The sequence below is a fragment of the Cryptotermes secundus genome, unplaced genomic scaffold, assembly GCF_002891405.2.
Source record: "Cryptotermes secundus unplaced genomic scaffold, Csec_1.0 scaffold2295, whole genome shotgun sequence".
Taxonomy (NCBI): domain Eukaryota; kingdom Metazoa; phylum Arthropoda; class Insecta; order Blattodea; family Kalotermitidae; genus Cryptotermes; species Cryptotermes secundus.
Genome location: NW_019728526.1, coordinates 64047 through 90871, shown reverse-complemented (window position 1 = coordinate 90871; position 26825 = coordinate 64047). Strand labels below are relative to the sequence as shown.

At 39.9% G+C, this 26825-nt stretch overlaps 1 protein-coding gene and 1 long non-coding RNA gene across 2 annotated transcripts in view; one reads left to right on the top strand and one right to left on the bottom strand.

Moving 5' to 3' along the window:
- Positions 1-26825, bottom strand: part of LOC111865291 — a 90710-nt gene that overhangs the window by 6074 nt on the left and 57811 nt on the right. Inside the window, exon 2 of the long non-coding RNA XR_004513117.1 lies at positions 24476-24673. This is a non-coding gene — a long non-coding RNA (uncharacterized LOC111865291). The remainder of the gene's footprint in view (positions 1-24475; positions 24674-26825) is intronic.
- Positions 40-23884, top strand: LOC111865289 (fibulin-1-like). The gene is made up of 7 exons (XM_023853187.2): positions 40-608; positions 11645-11770; positions 13448-13579; positions 16073-16201; positions 16589-16729; positions 21291-21419; positions 23664-23884. Exons 1-7 carry the CDS (start codon positions 539-541, stop codon positions 23732-23734), a joined length of 798 nt encoding a protein of 265 aa, XP_023708955.1. The 5' UTR covers positions 40-538; the 3' UTR covers positions 23735-23884.

Sequence of the window (26825 nt, the reverse complement as noted above, 5' to 3'; positions counted from 1 at the left end):
TCACCATTCCTTTTTGCAATGTGCTTACGCATCGAAGCCAGCAGTGACGCTTGGAAGAGCCACTCCTTCGGACCGTTTTCCAACAGCTCTGTGATAGGATGTTATCAGCACACACACAGACTCAGGGATTTACAGAACTGGCATTATGTTGCAGCGACACACAGACCAATGGGATGAGATTTAAATATGTTATTGCGACAAACAGGATATAAAGAGAAATCAGTTAAACGAAATAGGACTCTATTCGGTGTGCTACGGCGAAGCACAATCTTTTTAAACAAGTTTTAGTATTAGAATAAGACACTTCACCCTCCGAAAATATTCGTCACATAACTAATACGTGAAGGGAATGCTTATCTTATCGAGCTGTTGTCCCATAGAAAGTAAACTGTACGTTTTATTGTAAGGATAAGCAGTAACGTGATTCTCTGAATCCTCTCGATTCACGCGGACAGTCCCGCATAGGACCACGTATTTATTGCTGAGCAGAATTTGCCTTTTGATCAGAAGACTGGTTTTAGTTAAAGAAGAAGAGGAAATGATGTCTGTCAGAAGAGTGTTGTGTGTGTTGGTTATTATTGCCTGCTACAGAAATATTTCAGCAGTTGGTAAGTTATATTGGGCACGTTCCAAAAATTAGACTAATATTTTAGAGACATCTAAGCCGGGGGTTCCTTAAATTTTGATCAGTGACGGTCCATCAGATGGCCCGTAGAATTATACAGTCCATATAGTACTGTATGAAGCGTAATAAATAAAATAATTTGCATTAAAACGTTATGAATATTTTGGGACTTGTTCTCACAGCGGTGGTTATTACAAGCTATATCTCCTGGGATATAACTCTGTGTAGTCTGGTGGAAGTCAACCGACATTTCGGGGGAACACGTCTCCGTTTTCGAGGTTCAAGAATAAGCCAAGCAAGAAATCAGCGTGGAAACAGGTGGCGCGAAGTTGGAGGAGACATGTTCCTCCGCAACGTCGATTAACTTTCAACGGACTACACGGCGTTATATTCCATAAAATATAACACTTCGTGGTATGGATATCGTTTAGAAAAATTTACTTCACATTGCTGGATATAAAACAGTTGTTTATGGTAACTTTACCTCTAATTTTTCTCCTATTCTCAGAAAGAAGAGCAATTACGTGCCCTTTATTGCTAAGGGGATGTCATGATAGCTGAGTGGTTCTCGGTCCGCTGGTTGAGAAACACCGGTCTAAGCGAGTGTTTTTACTTTAGTGTGTTTTGGCGTCCTGCCCAGTTAGCTTCGATGGCTTCGATGCTCTGAAGTTTCCCCAGCCTCCGAATTTTTAAATGATTTCACACCGTGCGAATTTATTTATTAGCTCAGAATGCACAGTGTCGAATGACGGTATGATTAACTACTGAACTGGCAAGGGTTTAGAAGGAAGTGATTATGCTTTAATTTGAGATAGGCCTTTGTGGTTTCAGTCAAGGAGAGAACGAGGAGTGTTCATAGCCCAAAATTAGGCCGAACTGTAGAGTGATATTCTGCAAACAAGTGAAGAAATGTACCGTGATATTGGTGGACACACTTACAAACATTCGCTGAGCTGTTCCATTACTATCTGCTTAATATTTCTCTACATTCAAACACATACAGCGATTTTTTTTAGATACACATTTCCATAAGAACGATCACGCAGCAGTACAGAACAAAATTACGTACTTACGGTCTGCATTATTTGTCTTGTACAATTATGGAGTTCATACACACTTAGACATGATATGATCATAAGTAAGCTAGTGAAGATGGACCGCGCTATAGCTCAAGCGGTTAGTCGCTGGCTTCCCGAGTCTGGTCAAGTGGGATTTGTGGCGGGCAAAGTAGCGCTGGGGCAGGTTTTCTCCGAGTATTTCGGTTTCCCCTGCCAATCTTTATTCCACTAATTGCCCCACAATCACCCTCACTTATCATATGGGGCTGGTACAATAGGCCAGAAGTGGGCGCAGTACAAGGGACTTAGTCTTACCACACTAGCAATAAAAAAAAAAGCTAGTGAAGAGACTGTCAACTAGTTTCGATTTCCGAACGGTTTTAATTCCATCTATACCGACCGAGCGACCGCCGCTTGTCGGCGAAGTTAATGCCAACTTTTGCAGACAGAGTGTTCAGTGGTCAGCGCAACGGATCCCCACGGCCGTTAATCTCGGTTTTCTAGACCGGAGCCGTTATTTCCTTGAAATAGCTCCTCAATTATCCTCACAAGGATGAGTGTACCCCAGGAGAGACCCTCTACTTCTCAGAAAATCTGGTAGCGTCGAGAATCGAGCCCAGGACCTCTGGATCTGTAGCCAAGAACTCTGACCACTAGACCACAGAGGCGATCGGTATAGTTCGCTTGCGGACTACAGGCCACGGAGTTCGTTTCTTTTCAGTACATCACGTACAGAACAGCTGTGGGACCCTCATGGAAAATCTTTCACCGAGAGTAAAGAGGATGGAGAGAGAAGATTTACACTCCACGTCCCCACTACATATTTATGGTATATGAAGTGCTTGGGCCAGTGTTTCTCAAAGCCTGTGCTGCGTAATTTAGTTTTATTTTTTATTATCATTTTTTATTGGTCTCTTTACTGCCATAACACACAAGCTCAACCCAATATAATAGTTTTTATACTCAGAAGCTTAATGAACACTCTGGTATTCAAAACTTTTCCGAGGGAGGATCCTCGGACCCCCTGGTCTTATGCGGAGTGTGTTGCATACCCCACAGACCCCCCCCCCCACCCAACACACGTTATGCTGCCATTTTCAAAACTGGAATAAACTCTTCTGCAGGTGGAACAAGGCTGGCAGACACTTGATTAAGCAGAGCAGGAAATTCATTTTTATATTAACATAAATTTCCTTTTTTTAAATAAAGCAGCTGCCTCGACTGGAAGATAGAGCACAATGTTCTATTCGGATTCATCAGCTTCCGAGAACTATCTCAGCAAAGGGACCGTATCGAAGAATCTCGCATGACTTTGAATGGAACTGTGAAATACCGAAATTAATTTTCTGTGCTCCGTAAAGTCTTGGATAAAGCAAAATACAACGTAAGGAGTAGTGGATATTCTATTGAAATTATGTAGTTGCGCACTTCACGAAATACTTAAAAATACTAAAAGTACTTTCATTCAAAGTTAGGTGAGATCTCGTTAAACGAGGTCACCTGTTCGAAGCCACTGAACGCGTTATGAATTCGCTATCCCACGTGCGCAAGTCGAGCGTAGTTGTGTTAACGCTTGTATCGACCACCAGTAGTTTATTTTTATAGCGAGAAGAAACATATATCTTGTGATCTTTCTTTTAATGCACACTTCTGAACAAAATCGTGTTCTTATATTTTCTTTTGCCGTTTGCTTACTATTACCGCAAACTCTTAGCGAAATACAATGCAAATATGACCCTCCATTCCTGAGCAGCCACATCAACTCGAAGTGAATTTATATGCGCAGTAAATGAATGTTAACTTATTATATAGGAGGCGACGAAAAGGGAAGTCTCAAATCTGAGACAGTGAAATGTGGTCGCCAGTCCCAAGGGACTCGGACTCGAGAAAGACCGCGCTGGCAAGAGCCAGCAGCATGTACAAAAGACAGACCCGTCCTCTCGTCAGAGAGAGCGCCTCACAAAAGCAAACCGTAAGTGTCAAACGGTAATAATTAACATCTGGTCATGAGCCCCAGATGGGGCTCGACACCAAGACTTAATGACTGACTGACTGACCTCAGTCGCAATGCGACTTTGACTTTTGCTTTGGTTCAATTTTGAATTTTGAGCTCTCGGTAGGAGACAGCCACGGGAAGTCAGTAGAAGACCTGTGAAAACTTAAATCGTGATTAGAACATTTTATTCATGTATAATATTTGGAGTTTGTGGTTCAGTGGGACTGTAATAGTTCCTAGGTTTAGTTGTGGTTCCAAGAGAGGACCAGTGTGTGTGTAATTTTTTTTTCACTTAATGGCTGGTGGAGTCCATCTGGGTACACTCGGCACGGCGGCCATTGATTTGTCTATTGTAGCCTGCCCCGGGTGATTATGATGATGGAGAATTTGGTGGAATTAAGATTGGCAGGGGAAACCGAAGTACTCGGAGAAACTCCTCCCCAGTGCCACTTTGTGCACCACAAATCCCACTTTACCAGACCCCGGGATCGAACCCGGGCCGCCGCGGTGGGAAGCCAACTACTAACCGCTTGAGCTATGGCGCGGCATCACAGTGTGTGTGTAAATCAGCGATATCTCTGTATTTAAATGTGATTAAGAAAGCTTGTAACCAAAGTGCTAATAAATCCAATCATCCTAACTAGAACCCGTTTTTTTTCGTCGCGTGTACTACCCTACACGTGAAAATATATTGCACATTTCTCTACGTTCGAAATCATGGTGTATATTTTTGTATATTTTTCCACGCTATGAAATCTTAGCGTTCGTTTCCGTGTGTTATTCTACATTATGATATCCTGTGTTCATTTCTGCCACACTGTTTCAAAATAAAACGAAGAAATAGCTACATGGAGTATAGTTCTTCATGGGAAACCAATAATTTCCTACGTAGAGAAGAAATTCTGTTCGATTTATAGAAGCTGAATTTCGTTACTGTGTTCACAAGAGCTAGATACTGGACCGAATCCTGAATCAGATCAATCCAGTCCACACCCTTCCAGTCTATTTCCTTAAGATGCGGCTTAAAAGTACCCTCCCATCTAAGTGTAAGTATCCCAGGTAGCTTTCTCTCTTCAAGCATTTCGATTTCTTTTTCTTTTTTCTTTTTTTTGTTGCATTTTTCATCCCTCCCGTGTGTGATACATGTCCCGTCTATCTCATCTTCCATCCTTCAGTCACTGTTAAAATATTTGGTAAACATTACAACGTATGAAGGTCCTCATGATGTAACTTTCCAAATCCTCACATTTTTCCACCTTACATTCAAATATCCTTCTTAACACCGCGTTTCCAAACACCTAAATATACGAGTATGTTCTTTCCTTAGATCGAGAGACTCACCTATGCAAGTAACAGGTAAAGTCACAGACTGTTGAACGAATGAGGAAGGTATTGAAATATGTGAGGAACTTACTGTCGCCAACAATTAAAATGATTATAAAGTAAGAGATAGACTGTCTCTATGGTATAGTAGTCAGAGTTCCTGTCTACTGTAACGGCAGCAACCACCGCCAGGTCCCTCAACCAGACCCCCTTCTTTCCTTTTCCCCCTCTCCACATGCCCTACGCTTGCGCCCTTCATCCTTTCACCAGGGACTGAGAGGCTCGTCTGAACACTGGAGGGCCATTCTGCTGCACGCCGTGGAAGAGTCTGGTCTCGACCCCAAATTATTTTTTGGAATTTTGGTTTACTAAATTAACGGCGGAGTTGGTGGACGCTTGTACGTTGTGCCGTCCTTATCTGGGGCAGTTTGTATTTTTCTAATCAATTATATAATTATATTATTATATTCATTTGGTGTCTGTACTGTTAATATAGTTTCCTATCCCAAACCACATTTCGGTCCTTGGGCTTTGGTACGTTTCACTACAGAGACAGAGGTCCGGGTTTGATTCCCGTCCCTACCAGATTTTTTCTGAGAAGTAGTGTGTCTTGGACGGAGTCCACTCAGCCTCGTGATGATAATTGAGGAGCTATTTCAAGGAAATAGCGGCTCCGGTCTAGAAATCCGAAATTAACGGCCGTGGAGATTCGTTACGCTGAACACTCGACACCCTATATTCACTAAAGTTGGCACTACGCTGACAAGCGGCGATCGCTCGGTCGGTATAGTTAGCTTGAGGACTAAAACCACGGAGTTTGTTTATAAAGGAAGAGATAGAAATACCATATAGACTGAGTGTGTGATAGTCTGATGGCATCGCATTACGTCTGTAAATGTACGGGACAAAAAGCAGAAGGAAGATGGAGGTGCTGGGAAAAGTAGATTTATGAGCGATAGTAACAATAAGACGGAAAATATCCTGCTTCAAATCAATTTAGCGGAAAGGAGAAACAATATCTTTTAAAATCATAAACGATACTCTATGGTGTATACAGGTAAACTGTGATGTTAACATAAAACACATTTTAACTGACTTGAAAGTTTGCTTTTTGCACACGTCCATGTGAATTTTGTGCATGAAAGTAGGCTGTTTACACAAATTCGAAGGTTGCCGTGATAAGATCGTCCAACAGTCTGTGAAGCACTGTAAGTCCGTTATCTCAGTTCTCTTCCGGCGTTATTTACCTGGTTGACGACACTTCGTACACATGAAGAGCGAGAAGATAACCATGCTGTGTCAATAATGGAGCGCCCTACCCTTGTTGGTCCGATTGGAGTGACCCTTGTATTCTGGAGGTATCTCTCTTTGAATCTCGGCCAAGGCATCGTCTATTCTGACTGAGGTCTACCATTATTATTATTATTATTATTATTATTATTATTATTATTATTATTATTATTGGAGGGGGTGGGTTTCCCCATGCACCGCGACTAATAGTCTATTGTACGTCCGCTTTTGATATGCTACCAGTCGCCATACCCTTCCTATACTGGTGCTCGCTATCAGCCCCGTTCAGCCAGCGAGGCTGGCAGTGGTACCCGATACTTCCCCATCTACAGGAGGCATTGGAAACTACTTGGGCTGGAAACTTTTGCCTAATTTTGCTCAGAGGTCTCCTAGAGACATTAGGATCTCTTACGTGCCGTAAATCTACGACACGGGACCCACGGCTTAAAGTCCCTCCCGTAGGACTTGTTCCCTGAATTGTTCCGCCCTTAGAAATTCCTCCGCCGGGTTTGAACACGCGTACCTTGAGTCATGAGGTGGGAACGTTACCCCTAGATTACGGAGGCCGCTGAGGTCTACCATAGTCACTCCAGTAGAATGCCTGTATACTACTCTCAAGCCGGACCACGAGTGGCTTCTTCAATAGTTTTTTCAGTTCATCCATTAATCAATAGCATCTTATCATTCAAGAGTAGCTAGTAGTGCCGTTATATAAGCTACAAACAGACTCATCTGTCAGTGAACAAAGATATGGTGATTTCATAACTTCGTAGTTATGGTCACACTAAGCCAAAGCTTAGGCCGCACCGTAGCTCAAGCGGTTAGCCGCTGGCTTTCCACTGTGGCGACCCGGGTTCGATCCCGGGTCTGGTCAAGTGGGATTTGTGGTGGACAAAGTGGCGCTGGGGCGGGTTTTCTCCGAGTACTTCGGTTTCCCCTGCAAGTCTTCATTCCACCAAATTCTCCATCATCATAATCACCCGGGGAAGGCTATAATAGGCCAATCAGTGGCCGCCGTGCCGAGTGGACCCAGTTGGACTCCACCCCCAACGAATTATAAAAAAAAAAAACTTTCCTAAGTTATTTAATAGGTGCTTTGTGCAATGAAGTGAATAATTTCACGCACTGTTAAGAGGTAGGTCTACTTTTCATAAAGCACCTTATTCGACAAGATTCGCAAACCCACTCTTTTAAAGGAGGGGAGAGAAATACCATAGTTTTTGGGGGGGGGGGAATGGAAGGACACATTCAGAGGGTGCACAGAAGCAAATACTGGGCCGCATGCGGCCAGCGTGTCATCAGTTGTGTAGCGCTGCCCTTAATCTTCAGTGTTGAATGTTAATTTATCTCCTAAGGTTGCACATCGTACTGACATGCTTTGTAAGATTTTAATGGGTAACATTTGGAGTACATCGGTAGGAAAATTGGTCGAATTCTACTCGGTTAAGAGACACTGAGTTTCCTGCTACTATGTAATAGTTACGAGGTTATATTAATTTTTATTTATTTATTCTATTTATAACTGTTTTCGTCACGCCTACGGCAAAAATCAAATTTATGAAAACATACTTTTGTGTAGAATTCAGCGAGTGTTCTGGAACTGATGTGCACTTGAATCATAACTCTAAGTACTTCATAGAAGAGCACATTATATCAAGGTAACAAGCGGAAACTTCATGGCCGAGTAAATGCACATAGCACATCCTACTGAATTGGATTTCAGCGAAAATACAGAATATCTGTTATTTTTCTTTCTGAAATAAAGAATAAAATTTAAGAACAGATATTCGACTTAACACATCTTACACTAGAACTGTAAATGCATGTAACAACTAACAGGTATATCCATCCCTCTCTGTAGAAAAATCGCCAAGTATAACACTTATCATAATCTTAACATCCATAAATTTACTTGGACATCCCTTGATGGGCAGACACACAATCAAATCGACCATATTTTGATAGATAGGAGACAGCATTCAAGAATACTTCATGTCCGATCATTCAGGGCAGCAGATTGTGATACTGACCACTACCTGGTGGTGGCAAAGTTAGGGAAAGACTGGCAGTGAGCAAACAAACAACATACAGAATTCATATGGAGAGGTTCAATCTCAAGAAATTAAATGAGGTAGAGGGTAAAGAGGAGTATTGTGTTGAAATCTCAAATAGGTTCACAGCTTTGGAAAACTTTGTCACTGAGGTGGATGTTAATAAAAAGGTTTGGAAACTATTAGAGAGAATATCAAAATTTCTGCCAAAGAGAACCTTGGTTATTATGAACTGAAGAAGCATAAGCCATGGTTTGATGAAGGATGCTCAGAATTACTAGACCAAAGAAAACAAGCCAAACTGCAATGGATACAGGATTCAAGTGAAATAAATAGGGATAATCTGAAATATATAAGACATGAAACCAGCAGGCATTTCAGGAAAAAAAAAAAAAAGAGGCAACATCTGAAAGACAAAATTGATCAGCTTACAATGAACAGAAAGAACAAGAACAAGAACATTAGAGATCTGTATAGAGGAATAAATGACTTTAAGAGGGGTTACCAGTCCAGCAGTAACTTAGTGAAGGAAGAGAATGGTGATCTGCTTTCAGATTCCCACAACATTTTGAATAGGTGAAGGAACTACTTCTCTCAGTTATTGAATGTACATAGGGTCAGTGATGTTAGGCAGACAGAAATCCATACAGCTGAGCCATTAGTACCTGATCCTAGCCCTTTTGAAGCTGAAAGTGCTATTGCAAAATTGAAACGGTATAAATCGCCAGGTAGCAGTCAAATTCTGGCGAAACTTAAGCAAGAGGCGAAATATTACGTTCTAAGATCCATAATCTAATTACTTCTATTTGGCTAAAGAAGAAATTACCTGATCAGTAGAAGGAGCCTATTATCGTACCAGTTCACAATAAGGATGATAAAACTGACTGTAGTAATTATCGGGGGATATCACTGCTATCAACTTCATACAAAATGTTATCCAATGTTCTTCTCTCAAGGTTAAGTCCATACATGGATGAAATTATTGAGGATCATCAATGTGGGCTTCGACGTAACAGATCAACTACAGATCAGTTCTTTTGCATTCATCACATATTGGAGAGAAAATGGGAGTACAATGAGACAGTACATCAGCTATTGTTAGACTTCAAGAAAGCCTATGATTCCGTTAGGAGGGAAGTGTTGTACAATATTCTGATAGAGTTTGGGATGCCCATGAAACTAGTTAAGCTGATTAAAGTATTGTGACGTGTTGCGCTAGGCAGGCCACCCCTCCCCCTGCCAGCGGTGACGTAACACCATCGGATCGCTGTCGTTACTAAGGTAACAGGCAAGTCAACACTCCTTCGCCTACCCCGCCAGCGGTGACGTAACACGGAATGCCGCCGTTGCTACTCGGCAGTAAACAACTCCTGATAGCGTTGCTGGGCTGTCGGCAAACACGGCGTCAGACAACAGTGGTGCCTATTACGTAGCTCTTTTCTGTGTTGTCCGTAACGGGGCTAAATAAGGAGCAGCGAAGACTATTCAAGAGTTAGTTACAAGTTGGCCAAGGAAGAGTAAGCAGTCTAGTATTTGTAATACTGCAGATAGCAGTAGTTGTGAGATTGTAAACTTTGTGGTTGTATGAGCGAGTGTGCAATAAAATTCGCTATATCCAATAAGGCGTGAAGTTATTTGTCGCGTTATATACCCAACACGTGACAATATGTTTAAACGAAACTTATAGTAAAGTTCATATAGGTAAACATTTGTAAGATATGAGGTTTAGCCTCACCACCCCAAGTATTTCCAAGAATCCCTTTTGGAGGCGTAATAAGAACGCAAGTAGGTGGCAACTGACAGACAAGTGTAAGGGATTTCTACCTTCAAAACTAGCTTGCAACCCCCAGCCATTGTCTAATGGGCTGCTAGCAAACTTTTTACTTTTATGACCGAAATACACCTTCCTTCTAGTCTAGTAGTCTCTTGTACATTGTCATTCAGTTTATTTTCACACGGCGACAGGTGCTGATGTTACACTGTGATGAACGTATAAAGGTTATAATTAAACATTAAATTATCAACTACAAGTATCAAAATCTAATGTATATTTCTATTTTGAAGTGCGGCCCTGGACTATTATTTATAGGGCTGAGGTGGCCCTCTGTACAAGTTGAGTTTGACATGCCTGGTCTAAGACAAGGAGATGCTTTATCGCCACTACTTTCCAAATTTGTTTAGAATATGCCATTAGGAAGGTCCAGTAAAGCCAAGTGGGACTGAAATTAAACGGGACACATCAGCTGTTGGTCTATGCCGATGATGTGAATCTACTGGGTGATAACATAAATACCATGAAGAAAACCACACAAAATTTAATTGATGCAAGTAAGGAGGTTGGTCTAGAAGTAAACACAGAGAAAACTAAGTATATGTTGCTGTCTCCTCACCAAAATGAAGGGCAAAATCGTGATATAAAGGACACAGATGTTTTGAAAATGTGGCACAGTTCAGATATTCGGGAACAATGATAACAGATCGAAACCTAATTCAGAAGGAAATTAAGAGGAGGTTGAATTCGGGTAATGTTTGCTACCATTCAATCCAGAGCCTTTGTCATCTTGTCTGCTATCCAAAAACATAAAAATGAGGATATACAAAATTATAATTTTGCCTGTGGTTCTATATGGATGTCAAACTTGGTCTCTGACATTAAGGAAGGAACATAGACTGAGGGTATTTGAGAACAGGGTGTTGAGAATATTTGGAACAAAGAGGGATGAAGTGACAGGAGGTTGGAGGAGCTTCATAACTTGTACTGTTCTCCAAATATAATTATAATGATCAAGTGAAGGAGTATGAGGTGGGCAGGGCATGTAGCACGAATGGGGACGATGAGGAACGCATATAAGATATTGATGGGAAAACCAGAAAGAAGGAGACCACTGGGAAGACCAAGGTGTAGGTGGGTGGACAATATTAAAATGGATCCTAGAGGGATAAGATGGGATGGCATGGATTGGATTGATTTGGTTCAGGATAGGGAACAGTGGAGGGCTCTTGTGAACATGGTAATGAATCTTCAAGTTCCTTAAAATGCTGGGATAATCTTGAGTAACTGCAGATTTGGTTTCTCCTCAAGAAGGGCTCAGTTCCATGAGTAAGTAAGTAATAACTGTGAAAAATTTTGATAATAGTCATTGATACTTGCACTAGTCACATCATATAAATGCAATAATTCTGCATGTTCAGTCCATTACATGAAAGCAGATGAATAATTTTTGTCAACAACTTATATGCAATTGAGGTAAGGGCACTATGTAAGTTGATTTCTCTGTCATAATTTGTTCTGTTTTTGCAGGTATTGGAGAACGCTGCAACCGAACTGTAGACTGCTTCCCACAATATGAAACACTTTGCAAAAGCGGTCTTTGTAGTTGCCTTGAGGGTTACGTGCCTAAAGCCGATTCTTCTGGATGTAATCCTAGTAAGTTAGCATACTAACATGTGTTTCAAGGAAGCCGAAATTTGTTTCGTGATTACCTTCAAAGACACAGAACTGGACCCATTACTCATCATAAATTGGTTTACAGGAAATTCATCTTTCTTCTTTAATGACTGCATAAATATAACCACATATATTGAATATCTTCAGAGAAAACTGGATTTAAATGTTCATCAAAGAAAATTTGTGTTGATGCTTCAATTAAGTGAACCTTCATCTGCTAGAATATTTCGATTTTAATGTTGCATTTCTAACCACCTTATTCTCTAACCAGCCAAGTGCTTGGTCAGAAATGAAACCCCATATCTAGTTTGAATCTTATTCAGGTCACTTCTACTATAATTATTATAAAATTGTGTTAGTTTGAGGGTTAACAGCCATAAAACTGCACATTCATAATTCCAAATACTTTAATATTTTTCAGTTTTAGTGTGTTTAATATATATGAATATCAGACTAATGAAGGAAATGTTCTATCACAAATGTACGAAGGGGGACCCAAAAATAACCGGAAATGACCTGTTGCACACGCATGCTTTGTAGTTACGAGTTGTGCTGCTAGGTGGTGTTAGCTGGGGGTCTCCCGTGACTCTTAGTGAGCTGGTGTCAGTCTGAGTTAAGTGGTTTGTCTGTGGTGCTCTGTTGTGTGCGTTCCTGTTTCAACCCTTTGGCGATTAGTGAGATGGCCGACCAGAAGGAACAAAGAGTGTGCGTGAAATTTTGCTTTCTGTTAGGGAAAACTGCACTTCACTCTTCAAGTCGCAGCAAACATTCACGCGGTTTTCTCTTTGGTCATCTCCGAGCAAGCGAGGAACAAATTTTGCAGACACCCGTCTCATGTGCAAACCTTCGGTTAAAATTCTCTGGACCGTGCTCCATGAGATGTTCGTTTCCTCAGAAAGTTGGTCAACGGTCTTTCGACGATCTTCATCAATTTCACGCACACTCTTTGTTCCTTCTGGTCGACCATCTCACTAATCGCCAAAGGGTTGAAACAGGAACGCACACAACAGAGCACCACAGGCAAACCACTTAACTAAGACTGACGCCAGCTCACTAACAGTCGCGGGAGACCCCCAGCTAACACCACCTAGCAGCACAACTCGTAACTACAAAGCATGCGTGCGCAACAGGTCGTTTCCGGTTATTTTTGGGTCCCCCCTCGTATGTCTTATATATCCTGTCTGAGACTCCATGCTATATAGCACAATATTGTAGGAACTGTAATGAATAATAAATTATAAAATATTTGGGAGGAAGTGGTCATGGCCTAATTGGAGGTGCCAGAATTTGTCTGAAGGGACTGATGAAATCGATAAAACCTGATCAGGATAATCACTCAAGGTGCTAAGATTTGAACCTGGGAGATCCTATGTATGAAGCCAAAGTGCTACCCACATAACTGCAACATTTGGTTGTTTAAAAACATTCAACACACATGTAAATTTTTCCCATTAATACAAATAAACTTTCAAAGAAAGATAATTTCAGACAGGATAAAAAATGTTCACATATGTTCATGACTATCAAAGTTTATTACAGACAATCACTTTGTGCAGATAAAACAAGGGGGAATGAATGAATGAATGAATGAATGTAAGTCTGACATGTGAAATGATAATTCTTTATATTGTGATGAAATATTTTTTATTTACATAGCTGTCAAGCATGGTGGGAAATGTGAGGAGTCTGTGCAGTGTAATTACTCAAATGAAACAGTGTGTCAGAGAGGTACATGCCAGTGCAAGACCAGGTTCAGTTACAATGGAGAGCGCTGTGTTGGAAATATTAGTAAGTATAGGGTATATATCAGCAACAGAGATTACAATGTTGTAATGTAATAATACATTATTCTTCATTGAAAATAAAATAATGGTTTTAGTGTATTCCCCTCAACACATGACAAAATCAAACAATTATCTAACAAAAGCTTGTCCAAATTTGAAACCCAACCTCAGTTAATAACACGAAGTACCACATAGATGAAAACGAAAAGTATGATTCCAAACACACAAAAGATATTACCACTGGCATATTTGACAATAATGTACAAATATTTAACTTTGAAGAATCTGAACGTTCATCACCTTGTCCACATAACTAGCAATCAGACCCTCCTACTTCAATTAGTTCATACTCTTACAACTTATTTCTGTATGACGATACACATTCCACCTATCTAATATTTTCTCTCTTCTTTTAGTACCATTTCCATTTTATATGGGTCTGTAGACACACTATTTCCAACCCCTTTTGTTCTGACACAATCTTTCCTTATAAATATTTTTCTCTGACTAGATAATTTAGTTCTGGCTCATCCCATAGGGCAAATTATAATCTTATCCTTGCTGTAAAGCAATCAAAAGAGAACTGAATTATGTATTATCAATTGTATTATTATTAATAATATTGTTACATAATGGAGTCTTACTATAGTTAGGGTTTGGAATGGTAAATCAAATTTACTGAACACTTACAGAACATAAGTAGAAATAAGTACAAGTCTCGCTGAGTTACATGCTTCAACTAAAGCCTTCTGTCTTACGTAGCCATTCCTCAGTGGTGGAATCTAACAGCAGACATTCTCCTTCCTCTGGGTTCCAAAACTGTCCCCCACCTCTGTTACTAGCTTCCAACAGCAAGGAATAAACCACCTCAGTTCATCAACTCTTCACTGGCTCACACAACTGAACTGAACTCAAATCAAAACTCACCTCTATCCACTAACTGTCCTGCTTATAACATCTCAGTATGGTCCACAAAGAAAACACGTTTTCCAATTGTTGTAGTTCAAGTGTTGTCATGGAAACATGCTTGTTTGTGAAGCCATTACTCAGTAACTGCTATTGTTTATTTACTTATTTTGAAGTCGCTGCCCAACAATGGGTCCTACATGCCACAATATTATAAGTAGTAGTAGTAGTAGTAGTAGTAGTGTCAGTAGTATTAAGTACATTTTCTTTAACAATTTAATAATCAGTGAAAAGTAATGAACCAAATATAGAATTGGAACCGACTGAAGAATGGCCCTATTCTAATTACTTGGTATTTGACCGCACCATAGCTCAAGCGGTTAGTCGTTGGCTTCCCACCCCAGTGGCCCTAGTTTGATCCCAGGTCTGGACAAGTGGGATTTGTTGTGGACAAAGTGGTGTTGGGGCAGGTTTTCTCCAAGTACTTCGGTTTCTCCTGCCAATCTTCATTCCACCAATTGCTCCACAATCACCCTCACCTATCATCTGGGGCTGGTACAATAGGCCAGAAGTGGCCACAGAACAAGGGACTTAGTCCCACCCCACTAGCGATAAAAGAAAACTACTTGGCATTTGCTTATTATATATAAATCAAATGGATGCTCTGTGTTTATACAGACACTGTGAGTCCGGAATGGTAGCCCTTTATTGTAATTTACTCTTAACTCCTTGCACGGCAGACATTTGGATATACTAAATTACTGACAAGGGGTCCTTGTTCCTACTTAGGTAATTGTGTGTGGAGTTGAGAAGGGGCAGGACTGTCATATCCCTTCATTTGATCCTGATTCTAAGCACAAACAAATGACAATGATAGGCTACGGCAAGAAATCTTGAAGATTTCAGGAATACTCCTGTATTTTTTCCAGATATTCTCCTCAGTCTTCTGCTCATAGCTGTCAGTGTCCTTTATTCAATAACATACAAAGTTTTGCACCCATTTAAAAAGTAAACAATTGTTAGTTTTATTTAAGCCTGTTCTAATTTATAGCTTTTTAGAGAATGAACAGGAATACAACACAGATTCAGTACTAAACAGGTGCATGCATGTTCAAAATTAAATGACCTCTTTTGTTACTTCACTCCAAAGCACTTGAATATTGTAAAATTTTCACAAAATTTATTACCAGTTATGCTACATTTCTGCCCATTAATTCCACATGAGACTAAGTATACACTTAATATATTTAATGTTAAGTTCCAGATTAACATCCTTATTAAGGTACAGTGGTGGATATATGTGTTTTTATTTTTAACATCTATGTTTTCCTGACAAACTAGCATCACCAGCATGCACTAGTATCTGAAGTGATTCATTCTGTTTCAGTCCCTACCAGTTCTCATGGAATTTCCTAATTACTTTTTTCTATTTGAAATTGAAAATTAATGTTGATGATATGAAAATTTGGGGTCTATATAAGGTTCCTTGACTTTGCAGTTTCATCTAAAAAGACACTTTTCTTCTAAAATGTAGGAAAAAGTAATCTCATTTCTCAGCACTATTTAAACTCAACGATTTTCTTTATTATAGCCCTGGGCGAAGTATGTGATCATGACACTGAATGTGTAGCAGCACATGACCTGAAGCAAGAGACAGTGTGGTGTTTCAACAAACAGTGTTCTTGTAAACGTGGGTTCAAGAGAGAGGAGGACAGATGTGGTAAGTTAAAGACAGTATATGTCAATATGCAGAGATGTGCTACCAACTTGTTAAGGGCTTGAGCCAGAAAGCAATACTTTGTTTTTCATTCCTCAATACTGTAACGGATTTGAGCAATGAATTGTCAGGCAATGTTCCCACACACTGGTATACATTCATACACCTCACTGAATAGTTACTCATCATAATTTCAAACCCGAATCTTTATAAATAGATGTTTTGTCAAATCAACTGTGCTCATTTGTGTACAATCTTTTCATTAAATTATGCCTCTTTTCTTTTTCTGTCATGAATTGTTGGTATTATTATTGCTGTATGCTTTATTTAACATAATTATTTTACCAATATGAAATAGACATATAACTGATAACTCATTTTATTTTGCAGTTATTGGAGGAGACTGCACAGCTGACTCTGATTGTGCGGATCTTGGGAACTCAATGTGCAACTTACTGATGCGTGATAGGGCCAATTGTGCATGTACAGATGGTTTCATCCCTGTTGGAAATAATACCTGGTGCTTTCCAGGTAAGTTCCTTCAATAATTCTGAAACCCATAACCTCACCTGCTCCTAGAAATATGCAGAGACTAGTGGCATCCAAATATTTCTGACCTATTGTAACAGAGCAGTGGGGTTTTCAGTTACTTATCTCTTATTTGTCTCACGTTGTACAGTATGAACAGTACTAAAATGTAATTAAGACTAGAATATCTACACGCTTGCTTAAAATATAGAAGAAAACTATTTTATGTGTTATTAAAACTTATATCGCATTATTATAAATTACGTGTTTTGGCATACGAAACAATTTAATCTGTCAGTTATAGACATCTTCCAAAATCTCATTTCCTGGCGATGTGTGACCTATCCGGGAAAATATTTCCTTCGCCCTCATCTTCTCCCTCTCCCAGTGGGCTATTTTACGTTACTGTCAGTATCGAAACCACACTGCATTTGATGGTAGAATAACTGTTGCGTAATTGGAAGGATGCGGTTATGTCCTAACGGGAGTATTATTCCCACATTTGTCTGGAGGTACTGAGGAAAGTCATGGAGAACCTCTGTTATAATAGCCCACACCTCGGTCGAGATTCAAACAAAGCACCTCCTTAATAAAATTCCAGACGTTACCGCTAGACCAACCCCTTAGGTGATCATTTCTTCTTTCATTTCCTCATCACATGGCTGCTCACACCATTAAATATAGCAACAGGGAGACAGAAAAGAACCATAGTTAATTTCTTTTAATTCGCTAGTGGGTGGAGGAGTCCAGCTGGGTCCATTCGGCACGGCGACCACTGATTGGAATATTGTACCTGCTCCGGGTGATTATGATGCTGTAGAATTTTGTGCAATGAAGATTGGCAGGGGAAACGAAGTACTCGGAGAACACCCCCCCCCCAGCGCCACTATGTCCACCACAAATCCCACTTGACCAGACCCAGGATCGAACCCGGGCCGCGGCGGTGGGAAGCCAGCAACTAACCGCTAGAGCTACGGCGCGGCCAAAGAGGCATAGTTAATGAGTGAAAGAGTGTTCTAAGAGGCGTGACAGTGTCTTGGATATTTTGGTCAACTAAGCCACCGTGCATAAATCAGACTTACAGTGAGTTATAAAGGTAAAATATAACGCAAATGATTAAGACCTAAAACAGAGTTACGAATGAATAGGAAGATTGTAAGCGGCATTGACAAACTAACTTGTACTTGCACATAAGCCTGTAAATTTCAATACATGTGAGTATATACTCGATGAAACGAAATCCGTGCACAAGCTGTCCATAGTGTAATTCCTTATTGAAAAAGAAACCGAAAATATTGCACAAGATATGACCTGTGACGTTTAGTTTTCATGAAAACATCGCAGTCAAATGGTACAACCTATCAACTTATCAAACCATGGGCTCCCCGTAGTTACAATAGGTATTCGAAACGGCTTTCAAAGAAGCAGTGGTAAACGGTACTGGATTCTATAGAACACGCCTTAAAATGTTAGCATCAACCGTTGTCAAAGCTGCTTGAAATCTTGCCACCTGAGTCCTGGGAGGTACTGCATAACCGCATTCCTTCGAGTGTCCGAACAGCAAATAACCCGTCGAAGTTACATCCGGCGACCGAGAAGACTATGAGCTCGTCGTCCTATGCACCATCCTGGACAAGTTGTGTCCAACCACTGTCGGACCTCATAGTGCGCTGGAACTCCGTTGTGCTGAAACCACAACCTCTGCCTCATAGCTAGAGTCTTGCCTTCAAGCAGCCACGGCAGAACAGTTTTCAGAATGTCACGATATAGTTGATCAGTCTGCATCTCAGGTAGCAGATAGGGGCCCCGTAAAATGTTCTCAATCTTCACCAGCCGTTCTTTGGTAGAGGCTTCCAATGGCAGACGTTCTCCTTCCTCTTGGTTCGAAATATTCCTGGCCTTCGCTACTGCAACTCACAACTGACCCTCAGCCTGCAGACTCTCTGTTGACTTACTCGTAGTCAAAGTCAAAATTACTTTATGGCTGGCTGTTTACCGCCAATCAGTTCGTCTGGCGAAGAGATGGGCTTGTCTCTTATGAATATGTTTGGCCTTTCGTCAAGAATACGTATCGCACATATAGCGTGTTATTGAAAATTCTTTCTTGAGCACTATATACAAGTTCTCTGTCAGTATAGGCTTTGCAAAGCAGATCGTGTCTATCTTACGTATCTTATGATACAACGGCAGCTTTATCACTTGAACGGTCGTAAGCTCAACCTCATATATTGTCTATGTCTAGCTTCACCTTGTTCTATACCGCGAACATGTTCATTCTCGTGATTTTGTATAACTTCTGCTTACTGAAAACACAGTTTTTTGTATAATCATATACATACGGAATGTTGAAAGCCGTATTCAAATTGCAAACCTGCATGAACGTTGGACAATCTCCAGTGGTGCACAAAACCTTGTTTTGCAGGCGTTGTAATGTTGAGAGGTAGGCGTCTGCTGGTAATTCCCAGGCAGGACAAGCGAATGTTATTACTGATATGATCAGTTCCTTATGAAAGGTTAGTTTAATGTTGGCGCTTAAACGTCCATTTATGAGTAGGGAGTAGATTTTATTAAATGTTCTGAAGGCCTTAGCTTCAATCAATTTTATCTGCAGTCTCCATGTAATCCTCTTATCGGAGATTACACCGAGATATACTCGTATTACATGATTGATCAAGGAGTATTTCGCTCATTTAATGCAAGATGAGCCTCAGGGTGCCTAAGTCTATGGGAAAAGTAGATGGTCTTATTCTTATCTTATTTTTATGATCCAGGGCTCAAATTACGCCTCAATAGCATTGAGACCTCGCTGCAGCTTTCTGAGAACATAACTCTTTTTGCGGTCTATCTTATATATACAAGTATCATCAGCAAATAGACCTAGGTAAATATCATATGTTTGGGGCTTATCACATGTAGGGGTAAGCGTGACGAGAATAATAGATTCTAGATCGCATGATCGCATTTATTAACACTGCTGTTACAAGTTACGTCAATTATAACGCCATCGCTATTCTAGACGCTTTCAGTTCACCGCTGCACACGCACTAGGATTCTTCGTCTTCACTAGTCGTATCCTGGCAACGGATCTCAACACATAAATTAGCACTTCAAATCACTACGAAGTCTTCTTGTTATTTCGCCTTCAATCACTTTGTATTCCTCTGGCCTAACTAATCTTCAAAATTCAGTAAGGACATGCTCCATTCTCGTTCTTGTACTCTCAGCTGAACTAATCTCAGCTACAACAGGTCCTCGTTATATAGTCTCCGCACGTACCACATAGAAAACACAAGTCATGTGATTGCTACACAGCTAATTCATTAGCGCGCTGACTACTGCGTAGCAACGAATTATAATATTCGTCCATTGACACATAGTTTCCATTGTTGCGCGTTGCATCCTGTTTATCCAGCTGTTACCTAGAAACGGGTTGCATAACCACGTTGTTATATTGTTGCTTGCGTGTATTAATTAGGAACGCCTGTTTTTTGCATGGGGCAAATACGCTACAATATTTAGACTATCAAAGTCAAAGTCACACTGCGACTGACGGTCAGTCAATCAGTAAGTCTTGGTGGCGAGCCCCACTGGGTCTTATGACCAGATATTTATTACGGTTTGGCAGTTACGGTGGTAATTGACCTTTGCGCTGTAAAGTTTGCAAATAAATAAATAAAAAAATAAGTAACATTATTATTAATATTGATATTATCGTCATCATTACCATTCAGATGATATAAACTGTTTCGTTTGTCTTTAATTTGTGTGCGTTTCTATTTTGTTTCCTGGCTACATATCCAGAGGCCCCGGGTTCGATTCCCCGCGCTACAAGTTTTTCTGACAAGTAGTGGGTCGGGAACGGTGTCCACTCAGCCTCGTGAGGATAACTGAGGAGCTATTTTAAGGAAATAGCGGCTCCGGTGTAGAAACGCGAAATTAACGGCCGTGGAGATCCGTTGCGCTGACCACGCGACACTCTCTATCCGCTAAAGTTGGCACTAACTTCGCGGACAAGTGGCGGTCTCTCGGTCGATATAGTTCGTTTGCGGACGACAGGCCATGGAGTTTGTTTTGTGTTATTTATAACAATGTCTACTTTTTAATCGGTCATTGGCATGTTAAAACTGCAGGTAAATAAATAAAGAAATGAATAAATAAATACAGAAACTTTAGTGGATTTTCACATCTTGGTTCTCTCCATAATCATTTTTACGGCAGAACGCATGCTTTGTCTGTCATAATCGGTGTACTCGTGTCATACCTGAAAACCGAGTTTCTCACATCGGTAACAACGAAGAATAAATTCTGTACTATAGGATGTGACACCATGTATTCTGCCACAAATTTACTGAGGTTTTAGGTGAAAGTACCACTTCCATCTTGAGGGTTGGAGAATAAGCTTAATAAAGCAGCAAACATGCTCTAGATATATGTATAAACTTTATCGGACAACATGGCGACTCATCTCAAAACACAGCATATTCTTAAATGTATCATAACTAAACGAATAATGCATATTACATATCTTGACTTTGAAACATAAACTTGTCTGTTTTTGTTACAGTTGTCCATGAACTTGGTACCGGATGCGAGTATGACGAACAGTGTTCATATAAATTGGGACAGGCTGTGTGCATACGTCATCAGTGTCAGTGTGCTGTAGGGGCCAGCCTGACTAAGGATAAAACTTGCAGTAAGTTTCACAATTCCAGGCGATACCACGAATTTTTAAGCTCAAATATCTAGCAAATTGCTGTCGTCAAAGCTGAAAGTAAGATGATGTGGTCCATTATGCGGTACCAATAAAAGAGTAAGTGCCTGTATTGTCCGGTCTAGAATTCATTACCCACCCCAAACGCACACACGAATAATAACCGCCACTACGGAACACAATGCTACTACCAGATTTTCTCTTTAGATTTTCTGTAATGTACGACATGAATGCCTTAGAAACAAAATTATTGTGTGCGAATATTTCAAGTTTCCTTTTGGATATAATGCAGTATTGCCCTTTGAAATTATATCGATATTTCAGCGGAATATGTAGCCTCCATTTTCAGGACTGAAGAGACTTTGCTTCCTGCCTCCTTCGTGTTGGGTTCTTGCTTGGTTTACTCTTCAACCCTGAAGATGGAGACGGCATGTTCCTCCGAAGAGTCTGCTGCCTTCCAACAGACTACATGGAGTTATGTTTCAAAACACAGAACTCGTCATAATGCAAGCTGTGAGGGTTTCAAATCCTATACACTGCAAATGAAATTTCTATTTCCATATTTAAAGAGGCAAAATTCTTTCTTTCGTGAACATAATTTTAAATCAATATATCATAAACACAGTTCTCTTCATTCTGAATATTTTGGTACTTTTGTCCTCTATCACATGTCCTTTGGAAGAAAAATAAACATACCTTAGAAATTTTATTAATTAATGTACAAAATGAGTAAAGTTTAGACCATTCACCTGGGACACTCCAGTTTATACCTGTTCTCAATACCTGATCTTAGTGGTAGCAATGAAACTTTTACTGATTACTTGAGAAAGCTCTTTTAGAGAAATTTCAATCTCACCTTACTGCAAAATGGATTTATACACTGCAGAAATCTAAATTATGTACGAGGAAATTTAAACACAAATGTACTACGTTCAACTTCTAAAGACTGAATTTTTTAAATAACATAAAAAGATTCAGATAGACTTGAAAGGATTCTGACGATGGTGTATACTGTACTTCTTTTGGCTTATTTTGGACTTCACCCATCGTCCGGTATATAAAAGACAAAAAACCACGACGTTTCGGAGACTGGATCTGTCTCCGTCCTCAGGTGGATAGGGAAGGTTAAACCTACTCAGTTGGGCCCCTTAGAAAGAGCTAGTCCAGTGATTGAGACTAGCTCTTTCTAAGGGGCCCAACTGAGTAGGTTTAACCTTCCCTATCCACCTGAGGACGGAGACAGATCCAGTCTCCGAAACGTCGTGGTTTTTTGTCTTTTATATACCGGACGATGGGTGAAGTCCAAAATAAGCCAAAAGAAGTACAGTATACACCATCGTCAGAATCCTTTCAAGTCTATCTGAATCTTTTTATGTTATTTAAAAAATTCAGTCTTTAGAAGTTGAACGTAGTACATTTGTGTTTAAATTTCCTCGTACATAATTTAGATTTCTGCAGTGTATAAATCCATTTTGCAGTAAGGTGAGATTGAAATTTCTCTAAAAGAGCTTTCTCAAGTAATCAGTAAAAGTTTCATTGCTACCACTAAGATCAGGTATTGANTATATATATATATATATATATATACATATTCTGAGAGGGGTCAGATGGAGCTCTGACCTGTCGTTAATTTGGGACTCGCGCCCCACTCTTAGAGCCGCATAAATATTTAGAGTATCAGGTTTTGTATCATATAAAAATATAAATATTAAATATTAATATTATTTTTATGTGTTATAACAGCGACCAGTTAAGTCTTATTACTGCATAACTTTAACAAATATCAAATAACACTGAAGAGTTGTGTGTGGATTTGATGTATGTTTATTATCAGCGTAGAATACATTGTAGCCCTACGTATCCAATTTATCTAAAATGAGGAACTACCGGAAATACAGAATATCGTTTCTCTCTCTGCAATAGCAATATTTTCTTTTCTTACAAGTAAATTGAAGACTGTGGGTATCAGCTTATTGCGTATAAGTCCTTTTTCTGAATGTTGCTGTTAAGTGTACACAGCGTAATATTATAGTCTTGTTGACATACATAATACTAATTGATCTAGTAATTTTAATGTAAGGAAACTGGTAACAATGTCTAAAACATTCTTATTACCACATTGTTAGAATTTCTGTACAGCCAGACTCATCTGGTGTGGTTTATAGAGCCAGAGTTCAGTACCTCATTTGAAATTGCTCTCTCATTTAACTCATTTTTGTGTTTCAGGTGCAGCAGTTAGCAGCGTCATATCCCTTTCATGCTTTCTGCTGATCTGGCTAGTGAAAGTAATATCTTGAATATCAAGATACACCACAAATTCCAGTGTAATACTATGTATTAATCACCAGTTCTTTATATTCCACCCATATGAATGTTTGTGTTTCTGTAACTAGTATGTAGATTAGTATCATACATTGGAACAGAGAATAAAGTGTCTTAACAGTATATAAACTAAGCTCTTAATTAATTGTACCTAAACTTTCACATTTATTCAACAATGATTAGAATGTTAGCTTGAAAATACAGACAGTCCTGAGACCATATTTCTGGAATTATTTCATGGCGTTTCCAAGTACTCTCCAGGTTTACACAAAGATCCGTTCTAGGGTCTCTGCTTATCAGCGTGTATATAAACGAATTATATAATATAATTAAGGATTCCAGGTGTGTATTCTTTGCAGAAGACAAAAACGCTTCTGAAGATGGCATTTTTCTGTAATCTAATATATATTTTATAAGAGGTTGGTGTTCTGAGAATTATATGAAATTAAATATTGATAAAAGTCAAGTTGTAACCTCCCCTAGGAAAAAAGGTGTCTTGATCTACGAGTATAAAACTTTTAGTCCACTGTAACCCTCTGCTGAAGACCTGGGAGTATTTCTAGATTCTAAGCTTTAATTTCATAATCGTGTCAATTTTATATTTTCTCGTTGTATTAAACTGCTATAACTAGTTCACAGCTTAACATTAATCTTCTCAACTCGTTGAATGAATTTTCATATTATTCTTTACATTAGTTAGATTTAAAGTTAAATACCTATATGAAGTTTGGAATTCTATTACATCTAAGGATGGTAACAATCTTGCATGTATGCAGCAGAAGTTTGCGGCCATCAGTTCTAATCGCTTCTTTCCTCAATATGACTACAGTTATATTCTTCCTTCAGAGCAGTTAAAGCCGCTTCTGCTAGGTTTGCTTCAGCTGCTAATGAAGTTTGTAGTGATATAGATGTATCTGGAACAAAAGCTCAGTCTCTCAGACAAGTTTTATAATTTGTTCTCACAATTATCAATTATTTTAAAAAATCCTTTGCTCAGTATTAATACATGCCTATGTTTTATATACGACCGCCTCTGTTTTCTAGTAGTCACAGTTCCTGGCTACAAAGCCAGAGGCCCCTGGTTTCGATTCCCGTCGCTACCAGATTTTCTGAGAAGTAGTAAGTCTGGAACGGGGTCCACTCAGCCTCATGAGGATAACTGAGGAGCTATTTCAAGGACATAGCGGCTCCGGTCTTGAATACTAAGATTAACGGCCGTAGGGATCCGTTGCGCTGATCATGTGACACTGTCTATCCGCAAAATTTGGCACTAACTTCGTCGACAAGGGGCAGTCGCTCGGTCGGTATAGTTCGCTTGCGGACTACAGACCACAGAGTGTATATATATATACGGTTCTCTTCTTACTGCAGTGTGGCTATAAAGGTGATACCAATTGAATCATATTGTATAAACGATACATGTTGTCTACTTTTGGCCTACGCACTCACCCTCATGGAGCTGAGCCCTTCTTGAGAAGCTGCCAATTTTACAGCAATTTTGCCTGTGGTTCTATATGGGCGTGAAACTTGGTCTCTGACATTAAGGGAGGAACATAGACGGAGAGTGTTTGAGAACAGGGTGTTGAGGAGAATATTTGGACCGAAGAGGGATGAAGTGATAGGAGGTTGAGGAAAACTGCATAGTGAGGAGCTTCATAACTTGTACTCTTCTCCAAGTATAATTAGAATGATCAAGTCAAGGAGGATGAGGTGGGCAGGGCATGTAGCACGAATGGGGAGACGAGGTATGCATATAGGATATTGGTGGGAAAGCCAGAAGGAAAGAGACCACTGGTAAGACCAAGACGTAGGTGGGTGGACAGTACTAGAATGGATCTTCGAGAGACAGGATGGGATGGTATGAACTGGATAAATCTGGCTCAGGATAGGAACCAGTGGAGGGCTCTTGTGATCACGGTAATGAACCTTCGGGTTCCATAAAATGCTGGGAAACTCTTCAGTAGTTGTAAAATTGACGGTTTCTCAAGAAGGGCTCAGCTCCATGAGTGAGTGAATATTTCACACTACGGTAAGGGTAATTATTTATTTATTATTGATGTTTATTCCTGTTTGTCCCTCTGGAGCTTAGGGAATCTGTGGAACGCTTCGTTTCACTTCAGTTTCTTAATCTTAGAGACAGTCAGTATGCCTCCTTTGATGGGGATCAGCAAGCCTAAGTGATTCGGAGAAATTCTCCAAAAATCACAGGATTAAATATGGCAGACTGAAATTCGATAAATTTTGGAATATTCATCTGCGGATTTATTGCGGCTGAAACTATGAATTAACGTTATAAGAGCAAAGGGATGTCAGAGAGGTTATAGAATGCCTCAATGGCTGTTACCGTCTTCGTTTGAAACTGCTAAGTTCCTAATTGAGTTCCGGCATTAATTTCATTTAGTCTCTCCTATTCTTTAAGGTCTCGGTTCTATGAGGTTGATTCAGTAGTGGCTAAAATGCTGTTGAACGATTCCGTACCCTACACTCATGCCAATTACTATACTGCACCTCAGTTTATATTTCAATCTCGTGAGGGCGGTAATTCATTCTCAGTTTTGGGGGAGGGGGGCTGGATTTAACACGCTCAGAACGTGATTCTACAATAAGCCTGTACACAGGATATGGACTGTGTTATTTTGAAAACTGAGGAAAACACTTCCTGGTTAGTAATTGGGGGGGGGCAGAAATCGAGCTACCTTGTGTTTGAAGAAAGCAGTCTTCTGGGATTTGGCACCGTGTATATGTGGTGTTAACCGACGTTTCGGAGGAACGTATCGCCTCCATCTTGAAGACTGATTTTACCGGTTCTCACGGCCTCTTCGCTTGCGGATTTCTTATATTTTTCCTTCTACCCTGAAGATGGAGCCCATACGTTCCTCCGAAACGTCGGTTAACACCACATATACACGGTGCCAAATCCCAGAAGACTGCTTTCTTCATAGTCACCGCCGTGAAAACCTCAAATCTTATATACCTTGTGTTTGTTTTTACAAAATGTATTCGTCTGTCTTGAATACTTCAGGACCATCAGTAAAAACAGTCTTAAACCGCTTAAACATTAAGTTC